Source organism: Vulpes lagopus, chromosome 15, assembly GCF_018345385.1.
Source record: "Vulpes lagopus strain Blue_001 chromosome 15, ASM1834538v1, whole genome shotgun sequence".
NCBI lineage: Eukaryota > Metazoa > Chordata > Mammalia > Carnivora > Canidae > Vulpes > Vulpes lagopus.
The window spans coordinates 29,091,225-29,115,216 of record NC_054838.1 but is presented as its reverse complement, the minus strand read 5'-3'; the positions used below and the strand labels follow the sequence as shown (position 1 = coordinate 29,115,216).

Below are 23,992 nucleotides of genomic sequence, written 5' to 3'. Positions count from 1 at the left end.
CTCAACCAACTGAGCCACCCACACACTCTGATTAGCCAACTTTTTTAACTAACCTTTAAGTTGCAGAAATGCTCTCTGATATTTGTTTGGGCTCATCTCCAACTAGGGCATGATTGAGAAACAGGTTTCTTCTGAGGCAGGTGGAGAGCCTAAATCAGTAGTTCTTAAACCTGGTTGCATGACAGAACTAAAAAGAAGGAAATGTGAAATATTGCACTAACATGCATTCTAAAACCATCCTCCATTTTTTAAACTCCGGAGAAGTATTAAAGAGAGGGGCCATGTTAGGCCTGCAGGTACAGCAGTCTCCATCCTTAATCTGGTGATTTCTGAGCACCTGTGAGAAGCTTTGAAAAACTAATGACCTTTTCCCTCTTTTCTTCCTCCTCCTCATCCAGGCCTGGAAGAAACGCTGGTTTATCCTGCGGAGTGGCCGGATGAGCGGTGACCCAGATGTTCTGGAATACTACAAGAATGATCACTCCAAGAAGCCCTTGAGAATCATCAACCTGAACTTCTGTGAGCAGGTGGATGCAGGCCTAACCTTCAACAAGAAGGAGCTGCAGGATAGTTTTGTATTTGACATCAAGACCAGTGAGCGCACCTTTTATCTGGTGGCTGAGACAGAGGAGGACATGAATAAGTGGGTCCAGAGCATCTGCCAGATCTGTGGCTTCAATCAGGCTGAGGAGAGCACAGGTAGGAGAACAAACATGAACCTTTCTCCCAAGGGGCAGGATGCTTCCTGGAGGGGGCTAAGCACTTGGGGCTAAGATGAAGGCCTTCAGATCCTTGAGCAAGGATAGCAGACTGTAGCTAAAGGCTCTCCTCTTTGGCCACTCTAGGTCCAGAGGGATCCCTGGCCCTAATTACATTTAAATGGGAGTCTGAGATGCGTTGAAGTTATAATGAAGCTAAAGGTACTTGGTGGTATTTCTTCGGGTACCTTAACACCCCCCACTTTGTCAGCCCTGCACCTTCCACCCCTCTCCTCAGCTTTCTAGCACTCTGTGCTCTCACCTATCGCTCAACCCATAGGCGGCTCACACCTCGATTCCTTCCTGGTCCACCTCTGTCTGGTGGATTTCAGACCATCAGACCATCCTGCCCAGTTACTTGCCACTTTTTTTTCCTTTGGTTTGAGGTCCTCTGTGATTGTTCTTGATATCTAACCCAGTGTTCTTCTGTATTCACTTGAAAGGAGACAGGTGGAAGGGGGAAATACGGATTTATGTTTCAGTTTTGTTAACTTTCACAACACAGTAGCCCAACTTTTTATTTATTTATTTGAGAGAGAGAGAGAGAGAGAGAGAGCGCACGTGTGTGAGCATAAGCAGGGGTGGGGGCAGAGGAAGAAGTAGAGAGAGCCCCAAGCAGATCCCCTGCCACATGCAGGACTGGACATGGGGTTCCACTCAGGGCTCATCGTGGGGCTCAATCCCATGACCCCAAGCTCACAACGTGAGCCAAAACCAAGAGTTGGATACTCAACCAACTGAGCCACCCACGCACTCTGAGTAGCCAACTTTTTAAACTAACCTTTAAGTTGCAGAAATGCTCTCTGATATTTGTTTGGGCTCATCTCCAACTAGGGCATGATTGAGAAACAGGTTTCTTCTGAGGCAGGTGGAGAGCCTAAATCAGTAGTTCTTAAACCTGGTTGCATGACAGAACTGAAGAGAAGCATTTTTTAAATGTTGATGCCAAAGATCCATGCCAAGTCAGCTCTCTAGGAATCTCATGGGTGGACCTAGGCGTGATTGTCTTTTCACAACTTCATTCTGAGTAGCGAAGGTCCAAGGCACCCTTGCTTATTTTTTATTGCTGAATAATATTACATGTATAAAATTTTCTTTATCCATTCATCCGTTAGTGGACACAGGTTGTTGCATGTCTTGGCTATTGTAAGTAATGTTTCAATGAACATGAGGGTGTGGATATCTCTTCAAGATAATGATTTCAGTTTCTGCAGATTATATACCCAGAAGTAGACTTGCTGGATCATATGGTAGTTCTATTTTTAATTTTTTGAGGAACCACTATACTGTTTTCCATACTACCTATACCAGTGTATATTCCCACCAGTAGCGTACAAGGGTTTTCCTTTCTCTGCATCCCTGCTAGCACTCCATATCTTTTTGATAATGGACAGTTAACAGGTATGAGGTGATCGCTCATTGCAGTTTTGATTTGATTTACACTTCCCTGGTGATTAATGATGATGTGCACCTTTTCAGGTAACTTGTCCATATGAATGTCTTCCCTGGAAAGATGTCTATTCAGATCCTATGGACATTTTTTAACTGGGTTATTTGTTCTTGTTTTCGTTTTCGTTCTTGGGTTGTGGAAATTCCTTATGTATTTTGGATATTAACCCCTTATCAGATATGTGGCTTGAAAATACATATTTCCTTCCATTTCTTTGGTTGCTTTTCATCTTGTTGTTACTTTTGCTGCACAGAAGCTTTTTAGGTTAATGTAGTTCCATTTATTTGTTCTTGTCTTGTTTGTGCTTTTGATGTCATATCCAAAAAAACTCATTGCCAAGACCATTGTCAAGGAATATTTTTTGTTTTCTTTTAGGAGTTTTATGGTTTCAGGTCTTACGTTTAAATCTTTAACCCAGGGATGCCTGAGTGGCTCAGTGGTTGAGCAGCTGCCTTTGGCTCAGGGTGTGATCCTGGGGTCCCAGTATGGAGTCCCACATCAGGCTCCCTGCAGACAGCCTGCTTCTCCCTCGGCCTATGTCTCAGGCTCTCTCTGTGTCTCTCATGAATAAATAAATGCAATCTTTAAAAATAAAATAAATCTTTAACCCATTTTGAGTTAGTTTTTGTGATTGGTATAAGATAGGAGCCCAGTTTCTTTTCTTTTTTAGCATATGAATACCCAGTTTTCCTAGCACCATATTTTGAAGACACTATCTATTATCTTTTCTCCATTGAATATGCTTAGCAACCTTGTCAAATATTAGTTGTCATACATGTGAGGCTCTCTATTGTGTTCCATTGAGCTGTGTGTCAGTTTTTCTGTCATACCATATTGTTTTGATTACAATAGCTTTGTGATATAGTTTGAAGTCAGGAAGTGTAATGCCTCCAACTTTGGTATTCTTTCTCAGGATTGCTTTGGCTACTTGGAATCTTGTGGTTCTATAAGAATTTTAGGATTATTTTTTCTACTATTGTAAAAAATGCCATTGAAATCTTTATTGAGATTTCACTGAATCTGTAAATGGTTTTGGGTAGTGTGGACATTTTAACAATGGTAATTTTTCCAATCCACAAACATGAGATATCTTTCAATATTATTTATGTCAAAGTTCTTAATTTTTTAATAAGGGGATACATTTTCAGTTTGCACTAGGCCCTTGAAATTATGTAGTCTATTGTGCCTGGATTGGTGTCCTCTCCAGGAATTCTCTGATTTTCATCTTCCTTGCAGAAGGATTATTAGTCCCCATTTTACCCTTAAATCTTTGGTATAATCTTTGTTTCCTGTATAGAATTTCCTGTTTTCCCCAAATCTTTGTCATTTATAGGCTTCATGGACTTTGGTTTTCCCTTCATTTTATTCCTGATGAAGGAATAAAAGCTCATTGCATGCAAGAAGAAACAGACAAGGAGGGGGAGAATAAAAAAGGAATCAAAGGACCATAAATGTGAGAGAGAGGTCCAAAGAATATCTCAGCTTTTTAGAAAATAGGTATAATTGGGAGGAAAGTAATCAGAAAGCAAACTATTTTTAAGTCTTTTAATTCCAGTATGGTTAACATACAGTGTTTTTTTTTTTAAGATTTATTTATTTATTCATGAGAGACACAGAGAGAGAGGCAGAGACATAGGCAGAGGGAGAAGCAGGCTCCATGCAGGAAGCCCGACATGGGACTCAATCCTAGGTCTCCAGGACCACGCCCTGAGCCAAAGGCAGACACTCAACTGGTAAGCCACCCAGGCGTCCCAACATACATTGTTATATTAGTTTTAGGAATACAATATAGTGATCCAGCAATTCTCTATATTATTCAGTGCTCATCATTATAAGTGTACTCCTTAATCCCCATCATCTGTTTCACCCATCCCTCACTCCTCTCCCCTCTGGTAACCATCAGTTTGTTCTCTGTAGTTAAGAGTATTTCTTGATTTGTCTCTTTTTTCCTTTGCTTATTTGTTTCTTAATTCTACATATGAGTAAAAACATAAGGTATTTGTCTTTCTCTGACTGACTTGTTTCGTTTAGCATTATACCCTCTAGATCCATCCGTGTTGTTGATGTTATTGCAAATGGCAAGATCTCATTCCCTTATAACATATATATACATATATATATATATATATTCCTACACACACACATACACACCACATCTTCCTTATCCATTCATCTTTAGATGGACACTTGGGCTGCTTCTATAATTTGGCTACTGTAAATAATGCTGCAATAAATATAGGAGTGCATGTAGCCCTTTGTATTAGTGTTTTTGTATTTTGGTGGTAAATACCCAGTAGTGTGTGGTAGGGTAGTTCTATTTTTAACTTTTTGAGGAACCCTTATCCTGTTTTACGCAGTGGCTGCATCGGTTTGCCTTCCCACCAACAGTGCACAAGGGTTCCTTTTTCTCCACATCCGCACCAACACCTGTTGTTTCTTGTGTTTTTGATTTTAGCCATTGTGACAGGTGTGAAGTGATATCTCATTGTGGTTTTGATTTGCATTTGCCTGATGATCTGTGGTGTTGAGCATCTTTTCATGTGTCTGTTGCCCATCTGTATGTCTTATTTGGAGAAATGTCTGTTCATGTCTTCTGCCTATTTTTTAACTGGATTGTTTGGTTTTGGGGTGTTGCATTGTATCAGTTCTTTATATATTTTGAATACTAACCCTTTATCAGCTATGTCATTTGCAAATATCTTCTCCCATTCAGTAAGTTGCCTTTAGTTTAGTTTTTGTGACATGTATCCTTTGCTCTGCAGAAGCGTTTTATTTTGAAAATGTCCCAATAGTTTATTTTTGCTTGTTTCCCTTGCCTCAGGAGACCTATCTAGAAAAAAGTTGCTACAGTCAATGTCAGAGAAATTACTGCCTGTGTACTCTTCTAGGATTTTTATGACTTCAAGTCTCACATTTACATCTTTATTGTGAGTTTATTTTTTATGTATGGTGTGAGAAAGTGGTCTAGTTTCACTCTTTTTGCATGTAACTATGTAGTTTTCCCCAGTACCATTTGTTGAAGAGATTGTGTTTTTCCCATTGCATATTATTTCCTCCTTTACCAAAGATTAATTGACCCTATAATTGTGGGTATATTTCTGGGTTTTCTATTCTGTCCCATTGATCTATATGAGCAAATTGCTTTTTTTTAAGATTTTATTTATTTATTCATGAGAGAGACAGAGAGAGGCAGAGGCAGAGACATAGGCAGAGGCAGAGACATAGTCCCGAAGCAGGACTTAACCCTGGGACTCTAGGATCATTCGCCCTGAGCCAAAGGCAAATGCTCAACCACTGAGCCACCCAGGGGCTTTTAATTTTTTTTTTCAGGGGCTTTTAATTTTACTATTTCCTTTTGGGATTAGAGGTATTCCTACCAAGAGAAACATCCTTGAGATGTTACAAAAATTACTCTCGGTGCAAATATATTTTTAATCATGTATTTAAAAAATAATTATTGTTTGAATCCTTACTTTTACTGTATAGGAGGTAAGTACAATTCAAATACAAATGTGTGGAACCACAGTATCTGGGCTTGCTTTCTTTGGTAGAAAGATTCATTCACCCATTCACACATTTTTTATTCAATTATTCATCCAGCAAACCTTTATGGAACATCTGTCTTGTGACAGTTCTTATCACAACCACTGAGGCTACAAAGATGACCAGTAGGGTTCCAGTGCTCGGATATCATAGTCTAGTGGAAGGGACAGACTGCTAACCAGGCAATCACAGGGAAGTGCTATAACAGGCATCACCACAGGTGGAGACCCTAGCCCATGCACCACCAGCTCAATGAGGGGGGAAAGTATTAAGGAAGTAACAAAAGATCAAGTCCGTATTTTTTCACCAGCTTTGTCTAGTAAAAAAATGTATCCCTTAAACCTTTGACATATTTATTTAAGGGGATTATTTTGTTAGTTGCCAGGTGGTTTCTTTACCAGAGCAAGGATGTTTGTCTGCGACAGAAGTTTAGGATTCTTTGTGAGATCTTTCTGAGGGAGATAGTAGGCTTTTTTTTCCCTCTTATAGGAGAATCTGGTGTGTCAAAAGATTCAGCCACATAATGGGTTATGTTTTAATTTAGGACTTTCTTAAAAATGGATTCTATCTATAAAGATATACAGAATTAAAAGCTTAATCGCCCAATTCAGTGGGAATTATTTAGCTGAGAGTCAGGATCAAAGACAAAGCAGGAAGGAAATTAACATTTGACTACCTGCTTTCACTCATTTAATCACTTTTATCATCTGTGCTTCCATTTTTTTTTTTTTTTCAAATAAGGAGACTGAGTGCTTCTTCTTCACTGCTTAGCACTCCAGGACTCCAGCTTTTCTGTCCTTACACCCACTTTGGCCAGATTCACATGGCCTATGCAACTGTCATCTGTCCCTGAGGCTTCCTTAACACAACACTGCTCTCATTTTGCTGGGCTTTACTGAGAACAATCCAGTCTCTGAGGTGCCTACATCAGCATCCACCTTGTGTGGAAAGAACCCTGTACTGACACCTAAACCCCAGTGGCCACAAAACAGTAGGAGCTATATATATTCAGCATCTATTCTACTGCATAAATTTTCACTAAAAATTCATAGGAATCCTTTGCGGTAGGAGCAGTTTTGATTCAAAATAGATAGCTAGAAAATGACAGAGCCAGGAGTGTAGTCTAACCCAGATCTGACCTTGCATTATCATATGCTCTTTGCCTCTGACCTCTTGGTTCTGACATCTGCCAGAACCAAGCCCAAGCATTTTTGCTCCCATGGACACTATGTGTTGGACTGGAAGCACATTCTGACTCCTTCCAGCCAGTTCAGGTTTCCCTTCTCACCAACCCGTATTGCTCAAATCCTTCGGCTGGAATATTCCAAGAATTTAGTAACTTCTGGGACTTTAATCCACCCATCACACTCTATCAGTAAATCTGTAAGCTGGAGGTGAGGACACCTGAGTTCAGATCACAGCTCTGGAATTAGATGAACAGGTCACATGATTAAAGTCTCAGTTTCCCTTTGTTGAATAGAGATAAAATTATCTTCTTGCCCAATGATTCTGCTTCTCCAATCCATAGATTCACCAAGACAGAGCCCAGACCCCCAGCAGCCTCTGGAGTTCCGTATTTCCCAGAGGAGTATTTGCATCGTATTCTCTGTAGAGCTATCTCCTGAAGGTGTGCAATGCAGTATCCCTGCTCGCAACTTGGACCTGGAGAAATTTCTTCCTCCGGAAAGCCTCCTTCAAGCACACACTATTTTTCTTTCTTTATGTAAGAGTTGTGATGGGACCCAGAAAAAGAAAAAAGAGGAAAAAAAACTTCTGTTTTTCACTTTCATCTGGAAGAGGTTCTGTGGCAGATGGAGCCTTTTCTTTTAAAGCCTTCTTGCCACCCCCAGCTTCTGGATACTGCCACCCTCCAATTCCTCTCACAGTCTAGCCAGAAGCGTCTAGGATCAAGAACAGACCAGGAGTGAAACTGAATCTGAATATTGACATAAGGGTGGAAAAAACAACCTCTTGATAGAGAACTCTAAACAAAAGGAAATCAGGGATGAGCTCAGGAAGAAAAAACAATTCCAAGAATAAGAAGGTTTCATATCACATGTGTGGAGTTTAGTGTTTGTTTGTGGGGCTTGGGGGAAGGGCAGTGTGCACACCAAGCACAGGAGCAAAAATAAGAACCCCATATTCCTCTGGGAATCAAAATAGCCTTCAGTCCCCAGAGTAAGGGAGCAGAAAGCTCTAAGCTGTGTTTATGAGCAGGCGGGTCCAAGTCCTCACATTTGTGGCCCAGTGGTGGGCAGCTGTCCCTGACCAGATGCACTGCACACAAAAAGAACCAGCTCTCAGCACAGAGCTTTGATGAATTATTCATGGACTCAGGAGCCATGCACTGTTAGGAAGCCCTCATGCCTTTGAGTCCTCTGAGCTGAGGACTCCTCCTTCCCTTTGTCCCCTCCCTCCCTTATGTATTCAGAAACTACTCTGTCCACTCCCACATGGACTCTGAAAGGCACACTAGCTGTGCTTGAGCCCCAGCCCTGCAATTTTTTTGCTCTTTGGTACTGAATAAGTAACTTTATCTCTTTGAGGTTTTGTCATCTATAAAGTGGAGGTGGTGCTCCCTATCAGTTTTTGGGAGGAAGGTAAGAAATGGCTAGGTGCACAATGTGAATGCTAGCTGCATGGTTCACTGTTTTCCCTGTAGTGGTTGTGGCGGTGATGATTTTTCTATTTCTAGGTCAGGATGAGCAGGACATGATTTAACTATCTGGTGTTCTTAGAGGAATTTACAGACAACAAAACACTACTGCAGTCTCATTTGAGTGTAAAGAAGCAAACAAAATAAGAGAGGGCAGCAACATTATTCCTCTTGCACAGGTATGGATGCTAAGGGTTAAACAGTACAGAAAGAGTGTTGCCGGGGCTCCAGGCCAAGGCTTTAACTCCGTCTGTAGGCTGTGCACTCTAACTCCTCATTAGTCCTAGCTCTGCTTCACAGACCTGTTTATCACAGCTGTTGTAAGTCACAAAATAGCCAGCAGGAGGGAAAAGCAGAAAGTTTCTAAGTCACCAACAACAGACCATTTAGAAAGTAAAGCACCATCTATACATTAATATTAACCTTTTGAGGGCTAAATTAGCAAGGTAGCATGATCCATTTTAGTTTTTAAGATTTATTTTAATTCAGATATGGTTAACATACAGTGTTATTTTAGTTTTGGGTGTACAATATAGTGATTCAATACTTTTATATAACACCCAGTGCTCATCAGAACAAGTGCACTTCTTAATCCCCAATACCTGTTTCACCCATCTCCCCTCTGGTGACCATCAGTTTGTTCTCTATGGTTAAGAGTCTGTTTCTTGGGGCACCTGGGTGGCTCAGTTAGTTAAACATCTGCCTTCAGCTCAGATCATGATCTCAGGGTCCTGGGATTGAGCCCCACATCAGGCTCCCCACTCAACGGGGAATCTGCTTCTCCCTCTGCCAGTCTCCCTACTCATCCTCTCTCTCTCTCTCTCTTTCTCTCTCCCTCTCTCTCAAGTAAATAATTTTTTTAAAAAAGAGTCTATTTCTTGGTTTCTCTTTTCTTTCCTTTGCTCATTTTTTGTGTTTCTTAAATTCCACATATGTGTGAAATCATATGGTATTTGTCTCTCTCTAACTTATTTCACTTAGCATTATACTCTGTAGCTCCATCCATGTCATTGCAAATGGCAAGATTTCATTCTTTTTTATGACTGAACAATATTTCATTACACACACACACAAGATCATCTTTATCCATTGTCAGTCGATGGACACTTGGACTGCTTCCATAATTTGGCTATTATAAATAGTGCTGCTATAACATAGGGGTCATGTATCTCTTTGAATTAGTGTTTTTGTATTTTGAGGGTAAATATCCAGTAATGCAATTACTGAATCACAGGGTGGTTCTGTTTTTAACTTTTTGAGAAGCCTCCATACTGTTTTCCACAGTGGCTACACAAGTTTTCATCCCCACCAACAGTGTAAGAGGGTTCCTTTTTCTCCACATCCTTGCCAACACTTGTTGTTTAGCATGATCCATCTTAGAGTAGCCAACTACTGTGAATTAAAGCTCAGGGAGTATAGTTAGTAATTCTTGAAGATCTTGAAGTGAGGCCAGAGCCTCCCCCGTACCCTGGGTATTATTTTAGCATCTTCCTTTCTTCTGAGCTCCTTGGCAAGAGTCTCACAGTAGTCGCATATCTAACTCTGTAAAATGAGGACTTCCCAGAGTTCCAACCAACTGTTATCTCCTCCCCACTTTCTCTCTACCACAATTTTGGGTATGGCTGCCCCACTGATAAGTATTTTGTAAATACTGAACTTCTAATAATCCATGAGTTTCCTCAGTAACCCAAGAGTAGAAATGTTTTAAGTCCTGAGTCCCTTTGGGGACCCAGAGGAATGCTTTTGGGGAATCTTCAACCTCCAGTGGTAGAATATTATCAGGGTTGAGGGGTGGGGATAGTCTTCAAACAGCTCTTTCCTCTCTAGAAAGAAGAATTGGTGCCTTAAATGTCAGTACCGGGCCCCTTTTTCCAGCTGGAAATCTGACAGTAGGCAGGGCTGTGGTGGAGCCACGCAGTCCATCCAGATGCCTTCTGGTTGACCTTGGTCCTTTCCCCCAGACACAGTGAGTGGGAGAGCCAGGGGAGAAGCTGGGAGGGGAGGTGGTGGGGAGGAAAGAGGCCTTTCTCAGAGACCTCACCCTTTCTCTCTTGGGAGGACCATCTCCTTCCTTGTTCCCTCCCCTACCTTTTGCTTTTTGGTTTCTTTGACTGAGCTCAGATCTCTCAGCTCCTCTGGGAGATCCTTATTGGAAGTTTAGAGCAAATGTGGGAGGTAAAATGCAGCTTCTCCCCATGCTGACACAAGTCCCTTGAGGAGCAAAGAACAGACTGGAGACTGACCCGGGCCCCAGCCCAGAGGCGGAGGCTGCTGTCTGAATCACTCACCCTTTTTTTTTTCCACTGAGACAATGAGAAAAATAAACATCCAGACCAGTTTCCAGCCAGATCTGAAATCCTCATGCCTTTTTAAAAAGAGAAATGTTATTCTAAATAACCCTGAAATATCAGGCCATCCTCTTCAATCTTTTGTTTGTTTGTTGTCTTTTGTCTTCAGCTGGATCTGGTCACCCCAAGGATAGGCTTTGAGTTGGGACATGAACTCCATAAAACCCCCAACAGACACCCCTGCATCATCCCAGAGCAGGCTCCAGCCTTGGCCTGCAGGAAAGCCCAGACCCCTCTGGAGGAGAAGGTGACAGGGAGAAACCCGACCCTCCTCTCTTCATTCTAAGCTTTGATCTCTCTTTCTGCTTTCCCTGTTATACCAGACACTCCCCCCACCACCAAACCCAGGCAGCCAGCATGGATCAGGTCTAGTGTTACCTGCCAAAACCCACAGACTGCTAGAGAGGAGAGCGTCTCATCCTGATTCTTCAACCCCAGGAGCCATCGACAGCTCGAAAACATCTCTTGAGATGTCCCTCCCCCACTTTCTTGTTCTTTGAGTGCTTCTGATTATCTCTGGAGAAGGAAGGTAATAAAGTATTGTTGAATTGGTCCCAGACCAGATTCCAAAGCCTACTCTAATTCTAATTTTTCAATAGAGGTAGAATTAGGACTTTGACTTTAGGGGTAAGGTCACCTTGGACCTCAAGAGATCTTGATTATGATTAAACATCCACTTACATACGGCTCTGGGTAGGATTATGAGCTTAACAAAATCAAGAGATATGGTCATCTCTGTCTAGGATCTGAATTGGGAATCAAAGGCCCAGTTTTAAATTTCAGCTTTGTTACTGATCCACTGTGTTGATCTCAGTTTTTTCAACTGTCAACTAAAATTTGAGGACCAAAATGGTAATTTTCAAACTCTTTTCTTTACATTGTTAACTATATCGCACATGGAACATAATACATGAAATAGGTGAGAGGAAGCCAGCTTGAAGAGTGCAGGGGAGAGAAAGTCAAGTGCTGCCAGCCGGAGCCGCACCCTGGCTTCGCCCTCTCCCGTGGTGGCCTGGGAAGGCTGAAACCTGAGGTGAAAATACGGATCTGCCGCCAATATTTCAGAAGACGGAATGCAGATCAGGGCTGAGCTATGGAAATTTTCCTTTGTCCACAATAAACATGAAAAACATGAGGAAGATGTAGTCAGTTTCATAAAACTAAATGTAATCAGATTTTAAAATTTCCCTTCATTCTGAGATTCTCTTTGCATGGGTGCACACTTCTGTTCAAGTATTCGTGTGTGTGTCTGTGTGTGTGTGTGTGTGTGTGTGTGTGTGTGTGTGTCTGTGTGTGAGAAAGAGAGAGAGAGAGGGAAGGAGGGAGAAAGAGAGAAATGACCACCATAGTAAATAATAATTTTTCCATATTTGACATAATTAAAAATGGTTAGCCCTGTGTGTTCATTTTTAGAAATAAACAAAACAAAGAGGCAGTGCTTTAACTCATTCATAAAACAGAAAAGTCTGGGAAAGGGTGCTCTAGAGGGGACACTGGTGTCAAACCTCCAACCCCCTAGCCTCTGTCTACGCTCATGGCCAGGGGCCTTTGAACTCTGCCTTTTTCAAGTGCAGGCCCTCAGCGCACTTCAGCATAAAGTGGGCGCTCTGGGATCCTGTGTCACTTTTGCTCAGTTTTCACCCTGATATTGTGTGTAAGCTGAGGTTGACCCAGGGATCTTGCCTGCTTTGCCAGCTCTTGAGTCACTTGCCTGTTAACCTGCTTGTGGTTTCTAATTCCACCCAGGATTGGATCCTATCCTTTTTTTTTTTTTTACTTAGCCCCTCTCAGAGACGACAGGGTCACCCAAACCCTTAAACCAGAGGCTGGAGCCCCACTGCCCAGTGGCAGACTGCTGGCTTACTGGTGGTCTGTCTGCCTGAATTTCTGAAGAAAATCTGCTTCTGCTTTCCCGCACATGCTTCCTCCTCCTTGTGGGCTCTGCTGTCCACGTTTCTAGGTGATGCCCAGTTTCTATTTCTGTTCTCTCATTCCACCTGGTCCTGTTGTAGGGACAGGTGCCCGGGGGGAGCCTGAGATGCGGAGCAGGAGTTCTCTGGGAACTCTTGAGCCTTGCCATTTTCTCTCATGATGTTCTTTCCTCCACACTACCCTGGGAACTCTTCCCAGGGATGGCCTGCCTCCTCTATAAGCAGTTCCTGGTCCCAGGACCCCCCAGTGTGCACCAAGACTTACCTGCTTTCAACTGAACCGTGCCTGGCTATGTGCCGAGATATGTTTAGCAGAAAAAAAAATTTGAGGTTAACCTCAAGTGTGGGAAAAAAAAAACTTTTTTAATTTCTGAATTTAACTTCATTATCAAGCCCCCCATCTAGCCAGTGATGAAGATTGAAGTTTTAATCAACCTTGGATAAAACATCAATACAGGATTTTCTCATTTCAGATTTCTCTCTCACACACTCTCTCTCTCTCTCTTCTCTCTCTCTCTCTCTCTCTCTCTCTCTCTCTCTCTCTCTCTCCCTCTCTCCATAAATAGAATTATACATACCGGGGCAGCCCCAGTGGCTCAGCAGTTTAGTGCCACCTTTAGCCCAGGGCCTGATCCTGGAGACCCAGGATCGAGTCCCACGTCAGGCTCCTTGCATAGAGCCTGCTTCTCCCTCTGCCTGAGTCTCTGCCTCTCTCTCTCTCTCTCTCTCTCTCTCTCTCTCTCTCTCTCTCTGTATGTCTCTCATGAATAAATAAATAAAATCTTTTTTATAAAAGAATTATACATACCAGGTTTTTTTTCCCCAGCTTTCAAGGTGTAATTGGCAAACTGTGTCTATTTAAAGCATACATAGTGATGACTTGATACCAGCATACATTGTAAAGTGATTACCACAATCAGGTTGATTAACACAACCATCACCTCAGAAGTCAGGTTTCTCTTGCTTTCTCCAGGGGCTGCTGTTCAAGTTCCCAGAGGCTTGAGGAGCTAGAAATGGTTCTTTGAGGCCAGAACACAGACTTTAGGAATGAGGGAGGGGATGTGTGAAAGGCTTGAGGGTGAAAATGGCTCTTTCATCTTTCTGACTACACATTCTAGAGACACATGGTAGCTGCCCAGGGAATATTCAAATGATCTGGTTGCTGTTTGGTTATGACTTTGTAAATAGTTACACACAATTACTTTGAAAAACTCCAACTTATTTGTAAATATTGTTGTTTTGAGAAATTCACTGTTGTGGGGGGTGGGAAGGAAGCTTCAAAAACATTCTAACCTTATTTACAGAACATAGAGAATAAAATTCCCTTTATGGAAACAATGCTATAAAGTACAACCATAAACAAAAATAAAGAAACAAAAAAGAAAAACTCAAGATGAATTATGTACTAACTAGGCTGAAGAGACAGGGTGTGCCAATGATCTAAACTTCATTTTATGTATCTATCATTTGTTTATTGTTTGCTTTTATTCCCCACCTCCTTACCCCTTTTGTGGATGAAGTCAGTGAACAAAATTTCTCATGGCTGGTGAATCATATTAGCCAAAACACTCAGCCAAGACAGAGAAGGAAATACATTTTGTAGAAAGAGAAAATTCTAGAATTTGAGGTCTTGAAATGCTCTGAGAGGAAGTTTAGTTCCAAACTCCTCAAATAACAGAGTATCTGGAGGTCAAAGGAGGGGAGCTAATTTGCTCAAGATCATACAGCTAACTGGCAAGGCTAGAATTGGCACCTGGGTTTCTTGGCTTCCAGCTAGTGTTCCAGACGATGTTGATGGTGATACCGTCTTGAATTTACATGAGGCCATATGATTTATAAAATGCTTTTATATATACACTGGTTTAGAAGGCCAGTTTAGTACAAAGAGCATAGGTCTTAGCATCATGTAAATACATGAACCCACAACATTGATGAGTTCAATCTAAACATGGGTGAGTCAACTTACTTTTCTAAGCCTCAATTTCTGCCTCAGTAAAATAGAAACAAGATCTTCACAAGATCATTATGAAGATTAGATAAGGGCCCACTTCAGTTACATGGAACAGTGTTTGATATATGTTAAGTGCACACTGAATATCACCTAAATGTATGGCCCAGAAATTGTCTCTGCCTTCCCAGTTATCTTCACGGCAGCCCTTTGAGTAGATGGACCAGGCTCTTCTGTCCTCCAAACTGAAACATCCGTTTCAGTCTCTGTTTTACCCAAACTCAAGAACATTTTTTACCATGTGTGATTAGTATGTTTATCAAATAAACCTTGTTGACTTGCTTGGTTTGAGATACATTACACTTAATTTATTGAGGTGCTCAAAAACAAAGGTGTCTCTTTAAATATACCACTGCTAATAATAAAAGCTAATATTTACGTAGAGCTTACTGTGTACAAGGCAGCATTCTCAGCATTTCACAGATCTTCACTCCTGTGATCCTACAAGGTAGATGACTACTAGTATTTTCATTTTACAGAGGAGGAAACTGGGGCACAAAGAGGTTCGGTAACTTTCCAAGTTCATACAACTAGAAAGTAGAGGAGTTGGGAATCAGACCCAGACAGTCTGGTCCCAGCATCCATGCTCTTCACTATTTAATCATATTCTGAAATTCTAGATGTAGTTCCTGCCTGAAGTCCTCACATTGCCTATGCAAGATCTTTGGCACATGCACAAAGACATGGGCGAGACTTGCTGCCACTTTCGCCCTCTCGTGATGACCATCTCTGGCCCTGCCAGGGTAGGTACTCTCCTCAGAGTCCTTTCAGAGGGTATCACACAGAGTTCTTGCTGCTTCTAACTTAAACATAAGCCAGATTTTCTTCACTGACCTAACCCATAGCTTCAGTTTTCTCTGAATCTAAGGCAGATGTTCTTACACCCACTAAAGTCCACATAATTATAAACAGAGCTGAGAAGCCAGCTGTGGGGCTTGGCCATTAGTGAATCATTTTCCCTTCAAAGTCATCAGACCAGCAGCCTCCTAGACACAGGCATCAAGGACATATTTTTCAGGTGATAGGTGATCAGAGTGTAAAGGGCCTTGGACGGAGGGACCAGAGACCTGAGTTCTAGTTCTGGGTCTGTGGTCTGCTTGCCAGTGTGAACCTGGGCCCACCATTTGGTCATTAAGCACTGTTTCAGACCATGAGTATGTGAGCTCAGGTTCCCTGAGAAGCATCCATAGGATGAGTTAAGACCTGCAAGAGATTTATTGGGTGAGACCCCTGTGAGGGATGATGAGAAGGAGCCAGAGAAGTGGCAAAGCCTTCAGTGGAATGCAGGGCTGACACCTGTGATGGAAAGAAGGCAGAAAGGAGGATTAGACTGCAGTGCAGTTCTAGGACAGTTTCTGCCACATTGGTGAAGGTTCTTGAGACCCATTAAAGGGGTCCCATGTCTCACAAGAACAGGCCTGTTATTAGTAGTCCTACCTTTTCTTTGACATTGGATGAGAACAGCCAGGGTAGTTGAGGGAATCAGAAGGCCAGCAGCTGGGGCTGTCTTCTGTTATGCTACCTACAGCAGGAGACCGAGAAGCAGATTTTTACAGCCAGGCCACTGAAGCATCAGTGGTGAACACAACATGTGAGGTTCAAACTCTTAAAGGCTTGACCGTCAAGTGGGAAGAGACAGGTGAAAAAGTGTTTAAGTGGTAGCAATAAGTAAGCACTGTGATGAAGAGAAGACAAAGCAACATGATAGGAAGTGACCAGAAACCCGGTTAGGTCATGTGATCAGGAAAGGCCTCTCTGGTCCTTGGTCTCCTTATTAGTCCTATCAAAATAGCTTTCTTTTTTTCATTCCATTGGATATTTGTATAGTACTTATAATTTATAAGTAGCAAGTATATGCACCTCATCTACCCTCAGTTAGAGGTGCACAATATAATGATCCTTCAGCGTGGTGTGAAAAAGACTTGAGTTTGAGTCCTGGTTGGGGCATTTCCTAAGAGCTCTATAACACTGAAGTCCTTTTATTTCTCTAAGTCTTAGTCTCTTATGTGAGATGAATCTGGAAAGATCACTGCCCTGCCAACTTTTCAGGGCTGTTTTAAATGTCAGAGTTGTTGAGAACAGCCTACAATTGGAAATCAAAATAAAAACTTCTTTTACAAAAATAAAAACACTTAGGAAACTATTTAACAAAAAACATACAAGATCTCTATACAGACAATGGCAAAACGTTGCCAGGAGAAATTCAAGAAGACCCCGTAAAGGGAGAGAGAGATCGAGAGAGAGATCGTGTTGTAAAGTGGAACATTCAATTTTGTTACTATGTTATTTCTCCCTAGATTTATCTATAGATTTGGTCCAGTCTTTGTCATGATCCCAGCATGGTTTTTTTTTTTAATTATACTAAAGCCAATTAAAAGGTACTGTATACACATATGAAAACAGTACTGTTTTATCAAAGAATATGTCAATAGTAATTCTCTTTCCAGCCATAATGTTGGACTTTATTGAGAACTTCAGGGAATGGTGTCAGGTTATTAAATGAAAGCTCTTTTCACTTTCCTTAGAAGTTGAAAAGTACACTCGAGCTTATACTGTTTATTGTTCTTCCAATTTGATGTATTACTAGAAGAAACATTGAAGTGAAAAACAAGAGACTGACATTCTTGCTCAGGTCTACAAATCAGTCACTGGTAAGAAAATCACTTGGTCTCTCTAGACCTTAGATTTCTTATCAGTAAAATAAAATATTGAACTAAATGATCCCTTGGTCATTTCCAGAACTGTGCATCTGTGATACGGAAGAAGAATGAATCATTACGGATCAGCAAGGACAATCAGGCGATTTCTTCCAAGCCTGGTTCAATACAAGTTTATCATGTTACTCTCTGAATCTTTTCATTCCATAAGTTAAATAGCAGTCAGCACGTTGTTTGTGACAAGACATCCTAAAACGAAAACGAATATGATTTCTTATAATAATACTAATGCACTCTCCAAACTGGATTTTCTTATGATTCCTCCTCTTTATTATTTTTTTTTGTGGGTGATGGGTTATGGAGGGAGAGAAAGAAATTTTTTTAAAGATTTATTTATTTATTTTAGAGAGAGAGAGCATACACAAGTGGGGAGAAGGGCAAAAGGAGAGGGAGAGAATCCCAAGCAGACTCACTGAGAAGCATGGAGCCCTACAGAGGGCTTGATCCCACAACCCATGAGATCGAGTTGGACATTTAACCAACTGAGCCACGGGGCACTTTGGGAGACAGAGAATCTTAAACAGGCTCCATACCCAGTGTGGAGACCTACTCAGGACTCAGTCTCACAGCTCTGAGATCATGACCCAAGCTGAAATCAAGAGTCAGACACTTAACCAACTGAGCCACCCAGGGGTGCCCCTCTTCTTGATTTTTTTAATGCATAAGTTTGGTATTCATTGGTCTTGTTTTCAGTTTCTGTCTCCTTAATGATGAACTTAAATTAGATTGTAATATTTTGAAAGAGGACATGATTATGCAAACCAAAATGAGAACTTCTAGTCCAGGAATTGGCAAACTTCCTCTGTAAAAGGCCAGACAGTAAATATTTTAGGTTTTACCACCCTTCTCTTCTCTCATAAGTACTCAACTTCACTGTTGTACCATATAAGCAACCATAAACAGTATGTAATTGACATAGCTGTGTCCCAATAAAACTTTATTTATAAAAACAGCCAGTGGACCCAATTTGACTTATGGTCCACAGTGTGCCACCCACTGTTCTAGTGTAAGAGTATATTCTCAGTGGGCATTCCAAGACAATGTTCATGTGGCCCTTCTAGAAAGGCCAGTTAAAAAGACAGCACTTCTTTTTGGATGCTAGCAGAAAAAACCTAGAGTTGCTGAGGCATCAAGATACAAAGCTAGAAGATGAGTAGGAAAATACACTTACGAAGCCAGGAGACTGATGTGATGCCAGGACAGGAGAAGCAGCTAAAAAAGAGCTGCCCATTAGAAGTTGGTCCTGCCCGGCTCTTTGCCTTTAGGATCTTCTGCTCATGATGCAAAGGCCAACTGAGTCCATTTGCACTCTCTGGTACCAGTCCTGGCTCTGAGCAAACCCTGAAGGTCTGTGAACACAAAGCTTAAGCTCTCCTCCCACATCAGGTCACCTCCCACAGTGGAGTGCTGAGGGAGAACTTCCCTCTGTGGAGCACTCTGTGCAGGGCCTGGGACATCTCTTGACTCCCCAGGACAAACCCTATAGGTTGCTGTTCCACAAACCATACAAATTAGGACTCTTAGATTCACATATCATCCTTAGGTTCCATAGCTGGTAAGCTGAGATTCAGATTTTAAAATCCGTGTTCCTCCACGGATCCATTTGGATCCTCCACCATGCTACCTCTCCTAAAGACAAAGTTCTGCTTCACAGAGTACTCAGATCTCATAATTCCCTCAGCAAGCTGGGGCTCCAACAGTCCCAGCCTCCCCACCCAGAATAGAACAGTTTCAAGTGATATTCTGGTGATTTTTGCAGCTGCTAATGATTCTTTTTTTTTTTTATTCTTAAGGAATCTCTACACCCAGTGTGGGGCTCAAACTCACAACCCCAAGATTAAGAGGCGACTTGATCTTGAGCCAGCCAGGCATCCCACTGATGATTCTTGATAAACTCCTTCCATTTTAGCATCTGACACTTGTGTTTCCAATTGTTTGCCAGTTATCTCTTAAATGAAAGTCGATGCTAAAGAAGGCAGGGGAAGTTCACCTCTTATGAAGTTGGTTAGCTTAAAAATACAGTGATATATTTTTTATATTTTCGTGGGAGGGTCACAGGAGTCAAATGCATCATTGCCACATGAGCTTAGAGTACCTACTGGATTGATTGATTCCTATGGGAATACTGTTAGGTTCCCAAAGTTCCTTGGGAGAAGGGAGAAGTGCTGCTCTGAGGAAAAACATGGTCTTTCTAACTGCAGTATGAACTCCCAGAGCAAGGACACGATCCATTCTTTCTGATGGGCCTGCAGCTCCTGGCATAGTACCTACTGTCAGTCCTCATGACTGTATGTAAATGACAAGAGTACTTCCTCCCAAATATGAATTTACTTTAAGAGGGACCACCAGCCAACCCAGCCTCACCCAAAGGAGCAGTAGTTCCATCACAACTAAGGTGCACTGCAGTGCAGTAGGTAAGGGGAGAACCAAACGTGTAAATTAATCTTTCTAAAATGGACAGGATGAGGCATGACTAAATATAGACTGGCTATCCTAAAACAGATACACACAACCCAGAAAACCTCACAAAAGGATAACAGTGTCTCCCACCCTTCAAGAACAGTTTACATTTGGATCCTGGAGCTATTCGTTTACTGTTCTGACTCAGGGAGGAATAACCTACCCCTGTGGTATGTGTACTGAACACCTTGTTCGCAACCAGACCTTTACTGGGCACAGAACATCACACTAAACACTGTCAGAGAAACAGAAGGGCCAGATCCTGGCTTCTATCAGCTCATAGTCCACTTCTGTGGGACAGATTTGTGGACTCCCAATATAGAAGCAGCAGCAGAATGAGGTACTGTGAATGGTTAAGAGGAAGGCGTTGAGGGCAGCCCAGGTGGCTCAGCGGTTTAGCACCGCCTTCAGTCCAGGCTGTGATCCTGGAGACCTGGGATCGAGTCCCACATCAGGCTCCCTGCATGGAGCCTTCTTCTCCCTCTGCCTGTGTCTCTGCCTCTCTCTCTCTCTCTCTCTCTCTCTCTCTCGAATAAGTAAGTAAAAAAAAAAAAAAAAAGAGGAAGGCATTATTAATTCTAACTGGAGGGGCACCTGCATGGCTCAGTGGTTGAGCATCTGCCTTTGCCTCAGGTTGTGATCCCGGGTCCTGGGATCGAGTCCTGCATCATGCTCCCCACAGGGAGCCTGCTTCTCCCTTTGCCTATGTCTCTGCCTCTCTCATGAATAAATAAATAAGATCTATAAAAAATAATTATAATTCTAACTGGAGACTTATGGTAAAGCCTGGCATTTGCTCTAAAGTGAGGTGCCGGGCAGCCCTGGTGGCCCAGCGGTTTAGCGCCGCCTTCAGCCCAGGTTCCTGGAGACCTGGGATCGAGTCCCATGTCGGGCTCCCTGCATGGAGCCTGCTTCTCCCTCTGCCTGTGTCTCTGCCTCTCTCTCTCTCTCTCTCTCTCTCTCTCTCTCTGCCTCTCATGAATAAATAAATAAAATCTTTTAAAAAAATAAAGTGAGGTGCCCCGGGGCAGAGAGAAGGTTATGTAAGGGTGTGTGACCAGAGACTGTGACATGCCTCTCAGCTATAGTCACTCTCTTTCCCCTGCACCCTTCACAAAATCGATTTCTGCTAAAGTATACCGAAAGATCCTCTGTGTCAAGGTCAGGATGTTCTGACTTAGCTCTCAGAGCCCCCCACCCCCACCCTGGGAGAGGTGCAGGGAGGGTGTTCTTTCTCAGATCCTTCCCTGGAAGGGGGATGCTTGGGCAGCCTAGTGCCTAAAGGTCTCTCAGGGTCTCATGTTACTGCCTGTCTCTGCCTCCCCTTGTTTCGTCCTCTGCTTTATAGATTTTATAAACACAAGCACTATATTTTTGAGCTTGGAGAATTATTTATACTAGTCTTTAGTAGTTTGATCCAGGGAGTGTTTACTTACCATGCAAATGTAACATAATAAACTCGAAACAAAATAACGGCCCTACTGGGTAGTGTCCTGGTGATCAGATGCCCTGACTTGATTGCCACTCCCCACCCCACCTCCACATTACACAGACTATGTCTTTGTTCACACTGATATGTACTGATATATCTTTCTCGCGGTGCGGTGGAAGGACCCCAACACAAGGAGATCTGAAATCTTATTCTAGGATTCAGGTCTGACCTGCTGTGTGGCCTTGGACAGTAGCCTCACCTTCCTGGGCCAGTTTCTCCAACCAGAAACAAGAGCTTTGGGAGCATGGGAAGGACAGTGGTGATAAATGAACCATTAGTCTCCAAAGCTCCTTCCAGTTGCCATATTATATGAGTTCTTATGTAGAGTGAAGTGATTTTGTGTTTTGCTTTAAATTTGTGAATAATTCCTCTAATTATGATGTGTCAGATGATTTTAAGGATTATTCATTCTTAATTTTTTTTATTTTTAAAGATTTTATTTATTTATTCCTGAGAGACACAGAGAAAGGCAGAGACACAGGCAGAGGGAGAAGCAGACTCCCTGCAGGGAGCCCGATGTAGGACTTGATCCTGGGATTCCAGGATCACGCCCTGGGCTGAAGGCAGATGCTCAACCACTGAGCCACCAGGGCATCCCCATTTTTAAAAAAATTTCTTGTGATTGCAAGTTAAAATGATCTGGAGCTCTCCATCCAGTCTTGCCCTCAGCCCTTGTCAACATGCTTTTGTTTTTCGAACTCTTCACCCTCTAGTTGTTTCTTGGACAGGTTTTTGCAGGGACCACTCACCCCATAGAGTCATACACTGTTCAGTATTTTTTCACTGATAATCTTCTCTCCATTGGAACCCTTAGAATTTTACTGCCATTCTACTTTTGGGTGTCAAGCCAACAAGCATTTATTGAATATTTAATAATTATTGTTTACCCATATTCCATCTCATCAGATCTTCAAAAGAATCTTGTAAGGTGGATGTTCTCTTTGGCGTTTGACAGCTTGATAAAGGAGGTATGGAGAGATTAAATCTTTGGCATAAGGCCTTGTAGTAGAATAGTGTCAGAACCCATGTTTCTGAACCCATGTCAGGGCTCTGTCTGTTACACATTGTACCTTTTGGAGTTGGCCATAGACAGATGGTATGAAAAGCCAGTGAGAACAAGGGTGGTTTCCAATTTGTAATTTTGAGATCCAAAAAATGATTTGGGGAAGAATTTGTTTGTTCATTTGGCTTTTCAAGCTTGCTTTACCCCTGATTTTTCAGCTGACCCCATCTGTTCTACCTCTGCCCTGGGATTAAGAACCAGAGATTGTTAAAAGCCAAACCAGTGGATCTTATCTAAATCCCTGTGTAAATGACTCATTAGGTCTTATATGGAACAGCTCTCTTATGTTTCCCAAAGATGGCTTTGATATGTATCCCCAATTTCATCCAAGTTCCTTTTTTGAATAGAGAAAATGAGGTCCAGGAAGGTGATATGGCATTCCTAAGGTCACTCAGCCAGTTGACAGCAGAGCTTGGCCTAGACCCTCATTCTGTCATTTGACTCTGCCTCTCATAAAGCTAATACCAGGGATCCCTGGGTGGCGCAGCGGTTTGGCGCCTGCCTTTGGCCCAGGGCGCGATCCTGGAGACCCGGGATCGAATCCCACATCGGGCTCCCGGTGCATGGAGCCTGCTTCTTCCTCTGCCTGTGTCTCTGCCCCTCTCTCTCTCTCTGTGACTATCATAAATAAATAAAAATTTAAAAAAAAAAAATAAAGCTAATACCATTCACCACATAGGGATCTTGTGGGAACTCTTTACGTGGATGAAAAGAATTGGTTTTCAAAAAAGTAAGATCTGTTTCAGATAGACTCTGCTACTTTCTAGCTGTGTGACCACAGAGCTCATTATTAACTTCTCTGAGCTTCAGTTTCTTCATCCAAAAAAGAAGAGGAAAGGGTGGAAATAACACCTGCCTCACAGAGTAGACTAGAGGCATGTAATAGGTGCTTCACAAATAGCAGCTGGGATTTCTTTCTTTTTTTTTTTTTTTTTAAAGCATTCTTTTTTTTTTTTTTAATCTTTATTTATTTATGATAGTCATACAGAGAGAAAGAGAGAGGCAGAGACACAGGCGGAGGGAGAAGCAGGCTCCATGCGCCGGGAGCCTGATGTGGGATTCGATCCCGGGTCTCCAGGATCGCGCCCTGGGCCAAAGGCAGGCACCAAACCGCTGCGCCACCCAGGGATCCCCTCTTTCTTTTTTTTTTTAAGATTTTATTTATTTATTCATGAGAGACAGAAAGAGAGAGAGGCAGAGACACAGGCAGAGGGAGAAGCAGGTTCCATGCAGGGAGCCTGATGTGGGATTCGATTCCCGGTCCCCAGGATCAGGCCCTGGGCTGAAGGCGGCGCTAAACCACTGAGCCACCAGGGCTGCCCTGGGATTTCTTTCTTAAAGATTTTATTTACTGGGATCCCTGGGTGGCACAGCGGTTTAGCGCCTGCCTTTGGCCCAGGGCGCGATCCTGGAGACCCGGGATCGAATCCCACGTCGGGCTCCCGGTGCATGGAGCCTGCTTCTCCCTCTGCCTATGTCTCTGCCTCTCTCTCTCTCTCTGTGTGTGTGTGACTATCATAAATAAATAAAAATTTTAAAAAAAGATTTTATTTACTTATTCATGAG

At 42.4% G+C, this 23,992-nt stretch overlaps 1 protein-coding gene across 1 annotated transcript in view; it reads left to right on the top strand.

Annotated features, from left to right (window-relative positions):
• Positions 1–23,992, top strand: part of GAB2 (GRB2 associated binding protein 2) — a 192,864-nt gene that overhangs the window by 136,011 nt on the left and 32,861 nt on the right. The window contains exon 2 of the mRNA XM_041730373.1: positions 399–699. Within this exon, the coding sequence (XP_041586307.1) occupies positions 399–699 (301 nt within the window). The remainder of the gene's footprint in view (positions 1–398; positions 700–23,992) is intronic.